Raw genomic sequence first — 18,435 nt, forward strand, 5'->3', positions numbered from 1 at the left:
ACTTCCCGTTAGTTCCTACAATTCACTTCATAAACTGTTAAGTATGCAAAAGCTAAGCTATTGTAAATTTAATTGAATTTCATACTAAATATTCTCAGTTTGCCTTGAAAGTAATTAAGTTAAGAACAATCAGAGTGTGTGATCATTTTCTGAAAATAGTGGGAGACATAATGAAATTTTCACTTTTTAAAGAGACTGATTTTGTGATGATTCTAAGTTTTCCTTTTATTTGAATAAAGACGTCATTTTCTGCAGTAATTATTAACAAGCCTGTTTCAGATCTCAGCAAGTAATGAACCAGACTGCCTCTATCTTGGGCTTGGAAGCCATCTTAGAGTAAGGAAAAACTAGACTCATCCCTGTTTATGATTAAACCTGTTTCTCAAGGCTTGGCCTAAGCTCCACCAGGCACCTCAGCTGCAAATGTTTCTGTACTGCCTGTTCTGGGAATTGCAGCAAGGCCTTTGTTTCAAAAGGCCAGAAGGTCATCAGGACCATCTTTCAGTCATAACTTTATTTCAGGGTGTTATGACTGACTTGTTATGTTTATGTTTTTGTCCCTGTAACCCCACCTGTTTCACCAGCTGAATCTCCCATTTGAAGCCTCCTAATCCTGAGTTATAAAAGATAAAAGCATTGTTTTCCTCATATCCAGTGCTGACTCCTCATGGCGGGAGTTCATGTACACAGCTAAGAAAGCTTGTTTTAGTTAATAGCTGGCTCTAATTAATTTGGTCATGATGGTTTGGGTTAGTGGTCTTTCTCCTCCCATCTTCGGGATTAACACATCCTTCTTACAAAATTTTATACTTTGTTGTGGAACTTACAAGTTTAGTTTCTGGTATGGTTTAAATTTTATTCCTTTTCTGGTTTTTTAAAAGGCATATTCTATGTTTCCATAGAAATACAAAAAGAGAAGGCTGAAAAGCAGGAGAAACCTGAGAAGAAAATACAAACTAAAGGTACAGTTTCATTTTATGCTGTCGTTGCTCCTTTGTCTCCCTCTCTTAAAGCTTCTCCTCCCCTTTTTCCTCTTCCTCTTCTCCCTCATCCTCTTCTTATCCCCCTTCCTCCTCTTCACCTCATTTTGAGGGGGTACACATTTTGGTATACTTGAATGACAGAAAAACATTTCCATGATTAAGATTTTGACGTTTAATTTTTATGATAGTCTTCACAGAAACATTTTCTTCTCCAGTTAATTCTAGGTGTGAATGTGTACCTTTCATTGATAAAAAAAAAAAAAATGAAAATACCTTCAGAATTGGTGAAAATCTTTACTTATATTTTTTCCTCAATAAATAACATTGTGAATATTATTTTTCTCAACAAAGATGTATTTTTCCTTTCATCCCTTCCTATCATGATTTGGAATTCACATTTTAAACACAGACTCTATATAACTTTAAATGCCTTTGTTATTATTGGTACAGATATTGGTACCTGTGATTACATCACAGGTCTCCTACTCTCTTCACAGCCTCTAGGGGTAGATGGGCTGTGACAACATCATAATTAGTCCCTTCTGTCTTCTGAGTCTGAATCCAGAAACTATGATCATACAGTAGAAGCATTTCAGTATAGCCAACCCGACCTGGCTCATGCGGCAAGTGATACTTTTCTGTGAGTGATCCATGAAGCCATAAAACGAATGGCATTCAATATGAACAAATTTCTAAGCATGACCAGATTTTCCAAAGGGGCACTTATGCATAATTTTGGATGTTGCAGGTGGTGAAAAAATTCTCACCATTACATTTATAGTATATAGAGGAAAATAATAAAAGTTCCCTATATTTAAAATTTAATTGTTGGAAAATATGGGTATGCAGGGCAGTAGAAGAGTGCTTGCATAGGATATATGGAAATCTAAGTTCAATTACAAGCACCTCCCTTATGAAGAGTTTTTAAAAAGTGAATGTAGTTACATATATATTATATTAAAAATTAGCTAATGTAAAAAATTAGCTCCCATTGGTAGAACAGTTGAAAATAATTGTTTTTAAATACTAGAAACACCTATTAGCTTGTGATATCGTGTTTGTCTATGTTAGGACATGATACTGTTGCTGATAAACATAACTTATGCATGCATTTGGACTATCCCAGATAATATATATAACCCATAACTTTGAATTCTGGATTGGTCAGCCAAAACTTACACCATCAAACACTATCATTACCGAATCGTCTATCTATGCTTGTATTTAAGGGCTAATATCTCCTTGCCTTTATGTTCCTTTTTGGTTTCTTAACTCTTTTGGCCAGGAAAATCGGACATTGCATTTGGGCAGGGATTGGTTAAGGGAACCATGACTAAACTGACTGCTTCTCTCTGCCTGAATTAAAGAGGAACACAACTGGCTCCAACTGGTGAAGGTCTGCCCAGCTTTACCTTGTGGACTCTATTGTTATTTAACTGCAAAGCTGAGGAAGTGTGTACAGTAATGCCCATGGGAACATTTGCATTTTGGACCTAGCTCTCAAAATCCTGCTGTCAAAGTCTTTAAGCAGCAGGCTGTGGAGTGGGTTTATTAAACCAGTGGGTAGCACGTAATTAAAACAGTGGATTTGGCTGAAGTTTAAAATAAATTTGTCAAAGGCTGTGCTGGAGATTAGTCACGTGAATATGGTTCTTGAGTAGAATGAATATATCAGAGTAAAATGAATACTTCTGAGAGACAAAACAACAGACAAAGGTAGACTATAGGCAGATGCATGATAGATAAGATGTAAAGAGATAAATAGGCAGAGCACAAAGATACATTAATATTTTTATCTACTTTCCTCTCTATGGGAACACAAGGGGAATATTTCATTTGCTTTCTATTGTCCTATCTATATCCGAGATAGAATAATGAATATATTCTGTTCCTCAATAGTTTAATGACAATATAAAAATAACTACATTTTTAAAAAACACTTTTAGACCTGTTTGTATATGTAGTGGATAAATGAAATGTTCTCTAAATTATATTCCAGTTTGACTGTGGATAAATGTGATGGCTTGTTGTAGTTTATATTGTCATTAAACCAATTGTTAATCTTTTTTTAAAAAAAGCATATAGCACTTCTAAGATGTGATCATTATAAACGACAAACTTATAAACAAATACCCTAGCTTAAAATTTTTGTATATACTAAAACTGAAGTATTTTATGGCCAGATAAGAGTTTTGGTGGTAAATAAAACTAGATTATATGCTATTTCACTCTCCTCTGTTTTGTTTTTCTCTTTTCCTTCTTCTTTTCTTCCTTCAGCTGACTACCCCTTTAAAAACCAAAAAAACAAACAAACAACACACACACACACACACACACACACACACACACACACACACACACACACAAAAACCCACAACCAAAACTTCTAACTCATATAAAGACTTTCATAATACATGATAAGTTTATGATTGGAATATTTGCTCATCAAAGAAACATAGAAAAGTAAACAATGTGGAGTGCTAGAGAACAAAGAGTTGTAAAATCCAATCCACTCAAATCTGTTAAGTGATTCATATTAAAGGGGGACAAATAATTTCAATTCTATTAGGCATTGAAAATAAGATTTTTTTAAAGTGTTTGATGTTTGGTGATTTAACTTTATAAGGTCATATTTTGCTCCTTTGTTTATTTTGATACTTTCCATTGGGGATGAATAGGAGAATTTCATGTTGTTAAAGATTAAACCTGGCAATATAATTCTGTTATTGCTTTAAGCATAAGCACTGACATGTTAATTAACATTTGCCTTCAAACTAAATTAGTCTTGGTAATATTTCCCATAATAAAGTCGGAACTTATTCTGTGATTATAACTTGGACAATGTACATACCTATGATCTTGCACTGAGTCAGCATAGTGAATAGTACTGTGGATCGGTAAGTTGGCTTAGTCAAAACACAACCATAATGTAACTCACCCTAAACTGCTAAATATCATTAAATCAAACATGAATGTGTGCAATGAATTTCCAACCATAGAAGAAAGGTTCGGCACAGCAAGATTTAACACATTTTTATGAAGAATTCTCTTTCCATACAAGAGTGACAGTTTATAATAAAAGCTTTCATAGGTCAAAATGATCTTGGAGAACAGCTTTTATATAAAGTCTAAGGTTTTATATTGTGTATTTGTCAAGTTAAAAGAGCTATTAAGAGGTTTCCGCCTGCGTCCAGAGCTGACCCTTTTCCACAGCTTTCGGTACCCAGATTCTGTCGGGGGATGGTGGGGAGAGCTGGACTCTCAGAAGTGCAGACAATCCTGAGCACACAGGAGAGACCACCACTGCTGCTCATATTTCTGGCCCTAGAGGAACCCGCCTGGAGCCCCCTGGACACAGGAACCTAGGAAAGTCAGGAACAGGATCCTTCCAGTCTCCGCCTGCACCTGGGGCTGAAAGCCAGTCTCCAGAATGCTGACACACCTGAGAGCAGAGGTGTCTGCTCCAAAGGACCCTACTGGAGCCCTAAGGACACAGAAACCCAGGATTAGTCTGGGACAGGATCCTTCTGGTTTCAACCTTCACCTGGAGTTGACTTGATCCTAGATCTCCTGGTAGAGAGAGCTGGACTCTCAGAAGTATAGACAATCCTGAGAGAGCACAGGTGAGACCACCACTTCTCATATTCCTTGCCCAAAAGGAACCCACCTGGAGCCCTCTAGACACAGGACCCTTCCAGTTTTTGCCTATGCCTAGAGCTAACTCTGTGACACAGCTCTCTTTACCCAGATCCCACTGGGAGAAAGCCAGTCTCCAGAAGTACTGACACACAGGCTTACAGGAGGGTCAAGCTACTGTCAGAGACAGCAAGACCAGATATAACTGGATGGTAAGTGGCAAGCACAGGAACCTAAGGAACAGAAACCAAGACTACTTGGCATCCTAAAATCAAATACCGGATATTCCAACACACCGGAAAAGTAAGATTTGGATTTAAAATCACATCTCATAACGATGATAGAGGACATAAATAACTCCCTTAAAGAAATACAGGATGACACAGGTAAACAAGTAGAAGCCCTAAAGAGGAAACACAAAAATCCCTTAAAGAATTACAAGAAAACCCAACCAAACAGGTGAAAGAATTGAACAAAACCACCCAGGATCTAAAAATGGAAATAGAAACAATGAAGAAATCATAAAGAGAGACAACCCTGGAGACAGAAAATCTAGGGAAGAGATCAGGAATTATAGACCCAAGCATCACCAACAGAATACAAGAGGTAGAAGAGAGAATCTCAGGGGCAGAAGATACCATAGAAAATATTGACACGACCTTCAAAGAAAATGTAAAACACAAAAAGCTCTTAATCCAAAACATCCAGGAAATCCAGGACACAATGAGAAGATCAAAGCTAAGGATACGAGGAATAGAAGACGGTGAAGATTCCCTACTTAAAGGGCCAGTAAAAGAACTAAACAATTTTTAAAAAATTTCTGAATTCGATAATCCATTTCTAGTATGATTTAGTTGATTAATAAGTGTGTTGACTCTTTTTCTGGTTGAATAGAATTAAAATTCTACCAGTTGTTTTCAAAATGATTTGCACATACAGGTGCACACACTAAACCTAGAGTATAAGCACTATTTTTCTGTACTAGTGGTTGAGTAGAATTTATTTTTTAAAGGACTGAAAATGAATGAGTTGTTACTGGGGTTTCATCTGGGATCCACTTAGAATTCTGGTCCTTGAATTTTATACCAAAATAATTTAGGCCAAGTGCCTAGAGTATCCTGAGTAAATAGTTGACATTCTCAAGAGATGAAAATAGAAAATGTCCAAACTGTCCACCCAGAGTAGAGTATCTGTCATTTAGTAGATTTAAATTGACTGCCTTGACCCTCTAGCTCTCCATAATGGTATGGGGAGATTTTTATTTATTTATTTAAGAAAGCTTAGACCTTATAGAGTAGGCATGTGCCCAACTAACTTATGTAAGTTAATAGTATGTTTATATGAATCCACCTTTGTCATGTGTTTCATTACCTCTCATTCTGCTCCTGCACATGACTTTCTCTGCATTTGGCTGCATTTGGCATTTTGATTCTTCCCTAGAATTCCTATCTCTACCTAGAAATCTCACCTTTCGTCGCTTATTCTGCTTTATGCTATCACATCCTTTTGGACTAATCAGAAGGTGATAGAGAAATACAAAATACTCAGGTGTTTACAAAATACTCAAGTAGGTAATAATCTAACAAAAATAACAACTGTACTCAACTCTGTGCTTATACAGAAATCTTCGTTTGAATAATACAAAAACATCCTTTACACAGTAAAAAGATAATCATAACAGGACAATGGCCAGAAAGACCATGGTACCTATTTAAATTAAACATATTTTATATTTATAAAGTCTCTGCAACAGACAATTTCCTTGAGTGATATTTTCTAGTCAAGGTAATTGACAGATCACCTTGGATTGACATTTGTAAGTCAGGGCAATGATTTGTGAAGTCTGTTCTGAATAGTATCATAGAAGGTTGAGCGCTCTTAGAACCAATATCAAGCTAGAGACCTTCCTTGAATCCCAAGATGTCTTTTCCCAGTGCAAGAGACAGGGCTAAGGTCCTACTACCCTGACTAGTAATTGGCATTGAGCCTGTGTATTTAAATGCCATTATATCCCTTTAGAATAATATGATAACAAAGCTTAGGGAAAGTACCGGACCCACCAGTGTGTAAAGCTGTACAAAATTCTAGAGAGCCACCATGCCTCCTAAACAGTGTGGTGGTTTGAATGAGAAGCATTTGAATATGTGGTACACAGCTGCTGGCAGTTAAGGGAAGCTTAGGAGTTGTGAATTTGCTGGTTGAAGTATGTTGCTAGGGCTTTAAATTTTCAAAACCCTCAGGGGCCTTTGGAGTTTGTTCTTTCTGCTCTACATTTGTGGTTGGAGATGTGAGCTCTGGACAGCCCCTGTCAGCATTCCTGGTCCTTGTTGCCATGGTTCCCCATCATGAAGGTGATGGACTTTTATCCCACTGGAACTATATACACAGATAAACCTTTACATTGTAGAAGTTGCCTTGGTCATAGTGTTTTATCACATTAGTAGAAAAATAACTAATGCAAACAGAAACTTCAATCTCTGGCAAGTGTATGTTTAAAATGATATATTGTTGGGAATTGGATCAAATGCTTTGTCTTATTTCGGCTCCTAAAAGCAGTGCTTCCAGACCCGAGGGTCTCTGTCACAGCACCGCCCCCAATCCAGCTTTAATTGATAATGAAGAATTGCCACAGAGCCATTGGTTGGGTAGGGAGACAGGCAGGAGTTTTAGATTGCAGTGTCAAGGAATCGAGAGAGATTGGAGAAAGAAGAGAATCACTGTGGCTTGGAGGGAGAAGAATCAATTTTAAGAGCTAGGGGAGAGAAGCATTCTACAATCTAGGTGGAAAGTGAACGAGGCCCTACAAGGACAAAGGGGGTTGGAGGGCTGCCTAGAAGGTAACAGAGCAGCAAAGGTAAAATAAAAATTTAGATGATGCAATGTTAAGCCAGAAATACTGGAGGGAAGTGTTTGCTAGCTACGGGGCGGATTTAGATGTGCCCAACCATTGAGCAAGTCAAGGCGTATTAAAATTAGCTTGTGTGTGTGTGTGTGTGTGTGTGTGTGTGTGTGTGTGTGTGTGTGTGTGTGTGTCATGAACAAGAGAGCTCTAAGGGCAGGTGCAGTATGCGCAATGGGGAGCCAAAGCAGTTTAACTAACCCACCACTACATTAATTTCTTGGTTTCATGAGCTCTTAATAATGAAGGATACTTCAGGCCTGTCTAAATAGCTATTTGAACTAATTGAACTGTATAGGTTAAGAAATAAAGACCCAAAATTGGGTGGGTTTGGAATTTGGAGTAGATTTAAGAGGATTGGGGAAAGGGGATAAATATGATCAAAGTGTAAAACAATGCATGAAATTCTCAAATAATTAGCAAAAATACACTGTAACTTCTTTTTAAAATATATTTGCATTTTTTAATTTTTGAGATTATACCATAATTACAGCTTTTATTCCTTCTTTTTCCTCCCTCAAACCCTCCGGTATACCCCTCTTTATACCCTATCTTTTATATTCTTGTCGTACTTTTCATTAATTGCTTTTATTTGCAACATATACATTTGTACATGTATATGATGTATATGTGTACCAACCTTTATCCACCAGTCTGTGTTGGCAAGACCTGAGATCGTGCACCTGAAAGAGTGAAGCAGACTACAACTGATGCTACAGACGGCCTTTTTTCTCAATTTCAGTGTGTTTTTATACACTAATATAACAGAGGAAGGAATGAGCCAAAGAAGGTTGTTTGAGTTCAGGAAAACATGATCAGAAAAACATGTAAATAAAATGTTGTAAGCACATACTAAGTGTTCACAGGTCAGCCCTTTCCTGGAACTTTCTCGGAATAGAGCATTTGAAACAAAGTTGCCTGGCAGATACTATAGATTAAACTTGGGAAAGCACAAAAGGGAATCAGAAGACCATATCCAGATTCAGGGCACACGCACCAGATTTGTGTAACTATGATCTGGCATCTAACAGGAACAAACATGTTTCACAAATTGAAGATAAATGTTTTTCATAGGCGGTCCAAAAATCCTGTCCAAGAACAACCCAGGGAATAGAATTCACCAGAGACAAAGGCACTCTGCAGGTCTCCGAGGCACTGCTCAACATGCATTATTCTTTTGACCATCTTCCCACATGTGCATACATACATCTTTCTAAATGCAACATGCTTACCCCATCTTCTGTTACTAGTATGCATGTTTTTAGGGAGGTTCATTTGGTATTAACGGATAACTTAAGGTTGAAACAATATGGATAAGTATCGCAGATCGGTAGAAATATTCAATTTTTCAAAATTATTCACTGATACCTCCCACAGTTAAAGCACTAAAAAAAATATCAAAACGCAGAAATTTATTAAAATAAATGTCTGAAAATGCTATGAAGTAAAACCATGAACCTCAAAGCATAATGTGTATTGTTCACAGTAGTATTTTTCAGTAGTTCTGAAGTCAAATATAATCCTAGATGGTTTACTTAGTTCGTTGTCACCTGTCATTTGGAGAATTTAGTACAAACAGCTGTACTTAAACACTTTCGCAAAAAAGATTTGATTTTGAAGTGTGATAAGAGGACCTCAGAGAACGTTGTAACTACTAAGAACTAGAAGACACGAGATAGTATAATCTCTGAAACACCCAGAAAATATATGTCCTTCTGATGGCTGCTAGGATAAAAAGCAGAAGCATGCAGGAGAGCTGGAGAGGAGCCATGTGGGAGACAGACATACACTTCAGAGTTGAGCTAAGCTGAACGTTCTGGTCAAACAAAGGTCAGTCTTGACAAGAGCACAGATGGCACAGCCATGCCAACTCAGATGCCAAGCCACAGAGCCACTCCAACTGGTGGATTCCATTTGTTATTAATTATGAGCCTATCAAGGGGACTTTTGTTTCATGTAAACAAGAGTGGCAAACAAACTAAGCTCTCACAGGTGCAAAAGCTTATTTTTACCCTGGGTTAAAATTACCCTCAACAAAATATGGCTTGCCAGGATAGGTCCGTAGCACATTGGTAGATTCCTGTTTTCTATGTGGGTGATAGGTTCTTGTCAGAGATGTATCAGCAATACTAGTTACTGTTGTTAATGTAGCAAAGTATTTTTATTTAAAAAGCCCTTATTCTTGCATTGCTGGGTCTAAAGTCATTCCAGTATTTGGCATTTTAGCACTCACTTGCCAAAGTTTGACGTTTCTGTCTAAGCATTTGTGGTGGCTTTCTGCCATTTTGAACAGCTCCGTAGGGCCTCGAAGTCCAGCTGTTTCACTAAACTGTATTGTGAAGTTAATTCTGAAGGGGGATAATGAAATTCCAGCATGTACCACGGTGTCTGTAAATCAACATTTTTGATTGAAGGAACCAGCTTTTCTCCCTGGGTAATGGGAATGAGGAGTTAATATGCTAATTTAGCCCCTTTGCTCTCTGGTTTTGTAGTAATTCTCTCGCTTATGCCTGTGCACATGTCAATCTTAGAATCTGCTAGTGGAGTGGACAGCCAGCTGTCTGAGGTGCTGAGGCAGAGACACAGATTAGGTATTCCCTTGGGGGTCTTTTTAGTCAGGATTCCAAATGCACAGTTTATCTCTCCGAAACTTGGTTCCCCCTAGAGAAACTTTAAAAGTTGTTTTGCTTTTGCCAAGAATTTTTTTTTGGATGTCAGTTTAATTAACAATAAGCCAAAGAAAGAAAAACGAGTTCGTTGTGGTCTCTGTTAGTGCTGATTTCCTACTCTTACTTGGTGAGATATTTTTTTTATTGCAATTAGCTTTTCAGAAGCACCTACAATTTCCATTAAGAATAAAAGGGGAAAACAATGTAGTATCTAGGTGTTCTGAGGTAGCGTCCCACTTCCTGCTTCTAGATAATAATCTAGTATACTTAAGAAATTTTCATAAACCACAAAAAGTGTCCAGAGATTGAAAGCAAACAGAGATTGAGAAAAAAAAGCATATTGGGTGTTCTTACAAAATATAGGAAGTTCATGTATTCCAAAATATATCGACAATGAATTGAGTGAGAGATACTGACATAAACATAGTCTGCAAAGGTGTAATGTAGTACATCCCTTAAAAGAGTTATATCTACTGAGAAGTCACATATAAACAATGGCAACATTATCACATGTTAATATAGAATTAATACATGGTATAATTGATGTCCAAACTAAATAAAGATAGAAAACAATTTTACAGAAAATCATTTGACCCAAAAATGAGGAACCTTTCATGGAATTGGAGATTGAAGATGAGGACAAGTGGTTTAGGAAATATAAAATGGAAGACACAAAGAAGCAGAGAGGAAAGTGGCCCAGGGAGAACAGTATTGTTCTCTGGAGTTATGAAAACTCACGTTACAACTAAACATAGCATTTAAGATAAAATGAATCAGATCACCATGAAAATGAAATGTTTCTAAACTTGTGATAGTTCGTCTTTGTGAATGATGCTATGGTAAACAAAGGTAGGACAATTAGATTTGTTTTTTATGCATGCCTTGTTAGGAGAGATGTGAGACAACAGTAACAACAACAGTAACAAATGATAAATATATACACAAATTTTCATATCTCAGACCATATATTATTGTATTGAATGATTCAGTAATGTCACATCTACAGCAGGTATCCTGCTCTGACATTTGGAAATAGACTTCTTTCTTCTTGTCCTCACAGTCTCTGACTAGGTAAATCTCCTCACTTTTTTCCACATCCTTTAGTGTCACGTGTACAAAAGTGACTTCTCCAAACATGTATGAGATCAGGTGCTATTATCTATGCCAACATGACATTTGGCTTATTTTCTCTGTTGCAATTACACTAAATGCAATTAATTACTCTGCAATTATTAGTTTGGCACTTGTCATCTATTAGAGTGTAGACATTCCATTGAAAAGGAAGGTATTTGTCTTGCCAAAGAGAATCTTCATCAGTTGATGGATGTTCTCTGCATATTGCTGTGTAAAAATAGGTTAGGGAGGGGATAAGAGAACCTGGGTAGGAGAATATCAAAAAGCTTACTTTGAAAGAGTTTAATGACTGAATTATAGTTAAGCAGTATAAGAGAGAGAAAGATGAGTGGGTTACTCTCTCTATTTCTAGGTTGGCGATTAATGTACACTGTGGATAAATAATAAGGCAAAGGTTTCTCTTAAATTTGAATACTCTTGGAATAAGTTCACTAGATTACAGCTCACTAAATTATGTTTTCTTTCCTTTGGAAAAAGTGTGAAAGCATTCTAGTCTTGCTTATCCTAAAACCATTCAATTAATTATTTCTCTAAAGTTTTGACACATATTTTTTAGTCACTGCTCTTTGCTTTTGGTTCAGGAGACTATATACTTCCTTGTGTTGATATTTCTGATATTCATCCAATATAAAACTGGACTATTTTTTAAAACATACTGTGTGTGTGTGTGTGTGTGTGTGTGTGTGTGCGTGTGTGTGTGTGTGTGTGTGTGTGTGAGAGAGAGAAAGAGAGAGAGAGAGAGAGAGAGAGAGAGAGAGAGAGAGAGAATCTTCCAAATTATTGATTTAAAGGCTGAAAATCTTAGGAACATTTTTCATCCATATATTTTAGTCTGCTTATGCCTAGATGTGAAATAAAGGTAATCATTTTCAAGTTTTATCTATGTATATAAACAAATCTTCATGGCAGCCAATGGGTGATTTCTGCAGGTACTCTATAAACTAAACTGTCATGCAGTTATCCCATAACTTCTGTTGATTCAAATTAAAGGTGCTATCTGCTTCTTTCCAGTTTCGCACAGAGAAAAGGAGAAAGTAAAAGAAAAATTAAAAGGCGAAAAACCTGAGAAGAAAGGTAGGTAGTTGTTCTTTGTGCCACTTTAACATTAAAGAATCTTTCCCTTTGGCATTTCTCCTCATTATATTTAGACTTTAAAACTGATGGCTTCTTCTAAAGGATGTATTATGGTTATATTCATGGAAAAAGACCACAAAAGAGAAATCTCTGAACTAAAGAGAATAAAGTATATTAAGCTCTTGTCCCCATGTTACTTTTAAGATATATGTCAGCCTTTCTTCTGTAGTTTTGAGCCCGCCTTAGAGAATATTACTTGAGAGAAGAAGAAAAATCTGGTCATTTTTATAGATAAGAGGCCATTTCCCCTCATTTTAATTAAATTGCCTATTATCTTACATGTTTGATATCGCTTATTTATTGGGCAGGGATAGGTAAGACAATTTCACTGTTTAAATCATGAAGATGAACATGAAAACCTTCCCCACCCTGCTCTAATCTGTATTTCCCACTCTGTCTCACCCCATGTGCTGACACAGCCACTTGTACGAGGCTTTGTGAAGCTCTGTCGAACTTTGTTAACAATATGTACACAATTGCTATTTCTATAATGTATGTATCACACAAATTAAGACAGCTAAAGGTATAAACACACATATATATCTTTTCCATCATATTAGTAATTTATATTATTGTTTCTCCTTTTTTTTTCCAAAATCTAACATGTCTCATATTCTGACTTTCCTAATCAAAAATACATCCTAGAGAGCTTTCCATACCTATTTTTCAAAGCTTTATAGTATTTGAGAGGAGGCGATCTTATATCACAAGCCTTAGCTTATTATTTGTAGAATTTACCTTAATGCGATTTTAGATTGTAGACTTCCTTCTGGTTCACAGTTCATATCTCTTGCCCATTTATTGCTGTGCGTGTGTGTGTGTGTGTGTGTGTGTGTGTGTGTGTGTGTGTGTGTGTGTCCGTGCTTACACATTCATGTACTGTGGTATTTCTACTTCAGGAACGTCATTAGGACCTCTATTAGAAATTAAGTCTAGGTGGGCTGAAGAGATGGCTCAGTGGTTAAGAGCACTGACTGCTCTTCCAGAGGTCCTGAGTTCAATTCCCAGCAACCACATGGTGCCTCACAACCATCTGAAATGGGATCCGATGCCCTCTTCTGGTCTGTCCAAAGATAGTAACAGTGTACTCAAGTACAGGAAATAAGTAATATAAATAGGAAGAAATTAAGTCTATACTAGTAGTTCTTTAAGTTTCAAAAAATGTTCCTTGGTTTACATTTTTCTTTGATACATCCCACTCTCCCTCACTGTTTTATGTGAAGTAAGATTACGGTTTGATGTTTTCCTGGTGTTTAGATCACATTTCAATCCTCAATATCATAGCTGGCTGACTTTTCTGGTTGATGCAACACTGCAGCTTAGATAGAATATGTAGAATGAATGTGATATTTATGAAGCAGAGAAGTGGAAACATGTTTCAGTATGACTTATTACATATTCATGCTTGAATATTAGAATAAATAGTGCACTTTTATTAATATTTGCCTAGTGGAAATTTCCTTGAAATTTGCAGCTATTATCCTCTTTGTCTGTCTCAGGCATATTTGTGCATTTCTCATATGATGGTAAGATAGAGAATTATGAACATAAAAGTCTATGTCCCGACAAAATCAAATAATTTTGTGGTTCTTATTAAGTTTCAAGCTTCAATATTACTGAATGTTTTCTTTTAATAATTAAAAGAATGCCCTTAAATTAGGCATGTAGAGAATTTATTCAAAATAAAAATCAGAGATAGAATGATTCCTATAAGTCTTCCTCTGTTTACATATGCCAATTAAAGATGTTTATGTTTTAATATGCATTATTGAAATGTTGACACTTTCCATAAATTAACTGTTTATTTGAAATATAGGAATATGTTACACATGCTATTGGACCTCTGAGACTATCTTAATTTTAACACTGAGACCTAACATTGTCTTACTATTTACAGAACAAACAAATGTTAAATAAATTAATGTTGATTAATTACATTAAATAAATATTGGGAAGATATTTCTCAGGTATCATGTAGGACATTACTAAATTAAAATATGTATTATTTTAATAATAAATTTCATTATTTTATACAGCATTGTTGATCCTAAGGTGTGTAACTCCTTAGGGAATCATTGATAATGTTTTGTTTGTCAGAATGATGTGATATACAAGAATCAGTGAGCAGGTATCAGAAAGGTTCAGCCTCTTTGTGATGCTCAAATCAGCCTGATAGATCAGTAAGTTGCTCTTTCCCAAATGTCCATGATGCTCCTGTTAAGGAACATGTTGATTAATCATTCTTTAGCTATAATATAAATATCTCCTGTTACTAATGCTAAAGAGTTATTTTCACAGGGTATATGTGCTTTATTTTTGTTTAAAAATTTCTCATTTTTAGTTTTCTTTCCCGAAAGCTTCACATGTTTGTCATAGAATCGGGAAAGGAAAGCTGACAGATCTAGCTTTCAACATACCATCTATTTGTGTGTTTGGGTTTTCTGTTTGTTCCGGTGAGGATCTAACTATTTAGCCCTGGCTGTCCTGGATAACCTCAATCTCACAGAGATCTTCCTGCCTTTGTCTTCTGAGTACTGGAACTAAAACCATTCACTACTGTACCCACCTATTTTCTAAATTTTAATTAATTACATTAGAATAATTAATTACATTAGAATAATTAATTAATTAGTACAGATTTTCTCTACTATTAGCTGTCCTGAAAGTAGATCTTTAGACCAAGCTTGCCTTGAACTCACAGAGACTCACCTGACTCTGCATCTCAAGTGCTAGGATTAATGGTGTGTGCCGTCATTGCCTGGTTACTTTCTGATTTTTTGTGACCAAGCTTATTTTGATTCTGTACACTATTACCTACTGATTACAGTATTCCTAAGATGGGTCCAATAGTGCCATAAATCCCCAGTTATTCTATAGAACTGTAATCAGAAGGAAATTGGCTTTGAAAACTATTAAAACTATGTGTGATTTGTAATTTGCTAATGTTACTTTTCTGTTTAAGCAACTCACAAAGAGAAACTTGAGAAAAAAGAAAGAGCAGAGACAAAGATGACAGCCAAAGGTACCCCTTCTCTTTTGTGATCTTCAGTTTTGACTTTTGATGATGGCTAGAGTGTACATTTGGGGGAAGTGTGAAGTTTTGTAATAATTTTCCTCTTCATTTAAATACAATGATTTAATATTGGATATCTACATTCTTGACTTTTGACGAGGGGAATGTACACATGGGAAGAAATTAAAGGTTTGTAAAAATTTTCCATTTCGTTTAATTATAATGATTTAAAAATCGATATCTGAAGGCTAATAAAACCAAAACACAGTTTTAAAAAATATCAAAACATGAAAGGAAAATAAAGTGTCCTCACATGTGAGTGGTAGAATTTTGGTCTGTCTGACCTTTGTCTCACAGTCTCATCCCCTTGCCATGGGGGGAGGTAGGCAAGTATGATCCAATAATAGAAAAATGACCCTGTTGTAACTGTCTACATTCAATAAACAGTTCCAAAACACTTAGAAGCATAGAAATTTCACAGGATGGAAAGCAAGTTTTGAAATATGTCTTCTTATCTTCCATGGCTACCATGAAAATTACGAGGGTCACAGCAAAATCTTGATTTTTATGTTGAATAAATGTGGAAGCTTAGTTCTAGCTAAGGAAACTCACTAAAGGGCACAGTAGACTGATGACTTTATTTTGGTCTTGTGAGCCCTGTGAGGAAATAAGAATTTGTACACAAAAAGCATTGATACATTTCAAGTCTATAAAGTCATCACTTCCTTATTTTGGAAGGTTAATTGACCTATAGTTTTTTTACCCTAAGTTGGCTTACCAAATGTTTTAACTGTTTTAAAATATACATTTTTAATTAATACTACAATACTGTCTCCTCAAACAGAACAAACAAATGTAAATGTTTTCCATTTATTTTAAAAATATGAATTTGATATGAATGTAAGATCAATATAAAAGTTATATTGGAGCAATCTTATTCCAGTATCATTAAAAAAAATCCTACCTCTTTGTGGGAAAGAATGTATCACTATGAAATGAATATTTATATAAGAATAATTGAATTTTTCGAATAGGTTCTAAAGGAAAAATCCGTGATTACTATTGTTCTAGCAATAGGAAACAGACATATCTGCTCCCACATTTATCACTGAGAATACAAGTTCATGTCAAAATACTTATCTTTTTATGTGGATTGATCCCAAGTCCTTACGCTCTTATGACAAGCAACTTACTAACTAAACAATCTCCCTATCACCCCAAACTCTTAAAATGATGTTAAGATGAATTCTTTAAATAAAAATTCCAATTTAGAATATTTAAAAACCAAATGCAAAGTTTTATCTTTGTAAAAAGAATTAGAAGCAGGTATGTTGGTTCATAGTGCCAAACAATAAATTCTCTCAGCTACTTAGAATAGTACCCACTCACTGTCTCCAACTGCACATGGCTCAAGTTTGGCTCTTCTAGTTCACTGAGGCTCCCTTTAACCCTCTGTTGTTTGTCACATACTCACACCGACAGGATAATTGATTGTCCTAGGCCTAGCAACAGAAAAAATCAGGATGGAAATTGTGATATTGTGAAATTGTGAAAGTTGACTACTATGAAATTTTAATCCAATTACTTCTGCCATAATCCATTGGTTAGCATATTATAAGACTAATCAACATATGCTAAGGAAGAAGGGGCTATTGGAAGTCGTCTTAAGTCTACCTACTACCAATGCTTTCTATTTTACTATCTTAATACTGATAGATATATGTAAACAAATTATATACATTTTATAACTATGTAATCTTCTCGTGTATGTTTTGATTTCAGGTTCTTATGCTCTCATGCCAAGCAATTTACCAACTAAACCATTTCTCCATCTATCTCTATATCTATATATCCCTATATAGAGAGACTATATTAGGAATGGCAAATGTATACATGCTCTTTATATGATATGTGAATTTCTTAAAATATAAAATAAGGATAAAAAGGCACAAACTAAGCAGGCGACATTGAGTTAAAAATTAAAATGAATTCCTTTAGAACATTGTGATCAGCACTGAAGCTAATGACTCCTGACGGTACTTTCAAATGACACCGTGTGCTTTCTGTTCTGTTTCAAACACAGCGTGTTCAAGTACAATAATTTTCCAGACCATCCTAGAAACTCTTCTTGAAAGAAACATGCATACTCATTGTCGTCCTGTGCTTGGTGTTTATATTAGACACCAGAGTGCTTATTTTTTTGTACATCATAAAAATAACAGAGCGGAAAAAAGAGAAGTCTAGAGGTGTGAACCCAAGTTCTGCCTGGTTCTCGCACCACCCTGCTGTTTTCTAGTGAAAGACAAATTTACTTGTTTTCAGAAGTTGATGGTACAAGAGGGAAGTCTTCATTTTCATGCAAAAAAGTTATTATAATGCTTCCGTTGAATGTGTGGTCTCTCTCTAAGAGAATCGACTTTGCCAGTTATAAAATTCAGTGGTATTAAAATACATCAGACTTTCACTAATGTTTAACTCAACAGTAACATTTATGCAGCGAGAAATCCATGAAAAATTTTACAATGATTATGTTGGATAAGTTGGATGCCATGTCTATCCCAGTGAAATCACAATACAATTTGTCTTTGAGGCATGTTGTTGTAGTACATATTACTTGAGGGTTTCTATCCCACCTTAGATTATTTACTTCCCAAATAAAAGAAATTATTTTTATATTTATCATATAAATACATGTTTATATTTTTATATTTATCATATAAAAATTGTTTATATTTTTATATTTATCATATAAATATATGTTTATATTTTTATATTTATAATAAGCATTAAGGCACTAAAGCTGGACAGATAGCTCTATGCTATATTGTCTACTTTCCTGTTAACAATCCTGAACTACCGTTTGCCATGCTCTGCCTGAGCCACTCCTATTCCAGTTCGGTGGCCCTCATGCCCACGGCTCATGGTCCACCTACACCATGCTACCTTCTTCCTTGTTTCTTTCCCTCT

The 18,435-nt window shown here is 35.7% G+C and overlaps 1 protein-coding gene across 1 annotated transcript in view; it reads left to right on the forward strand.

Moving 5' to 3' along the window:
- Positions 1–18,435, forward strand: part of Trdn (triadin) — a 308,938-nt gene that overhangs the window by 104,934 nt on the left and 185,569 nt on the right. Inside the window, exons 5-7 of the mRNA XM_032894871.1 lie at positions 903–962; positions 12,333–12,395; positions 15,418–15,477. Of these exons, the coding sequence (XP_032750762.1) occupies positions 903–962; positions 12,333–12,395; positions 15,418–15,477 (183 nt within the window). The remainder of the gene's footprint in view (positions 1–902; positions 963–12,332; positions 12,396–15,417; positions 15,478–18,435) is intronic.

The sequence above is a fragment of the Rattus rattus genome, chromosome 2 (assembly GCF_011064425.1).
Source record: "Rattus rattus isolate New Zealand chromosome 2, Rrattus_CSIRO_v1, whole genome shotgun sequence".
In the NCBI taxonomy this organism is placed as follows: domain Eukaryota; kingdom Metazoa; phylum Chordata; class Mammalia; order Rodentia; family Muridae; genus Rattus; species Rattus rattus.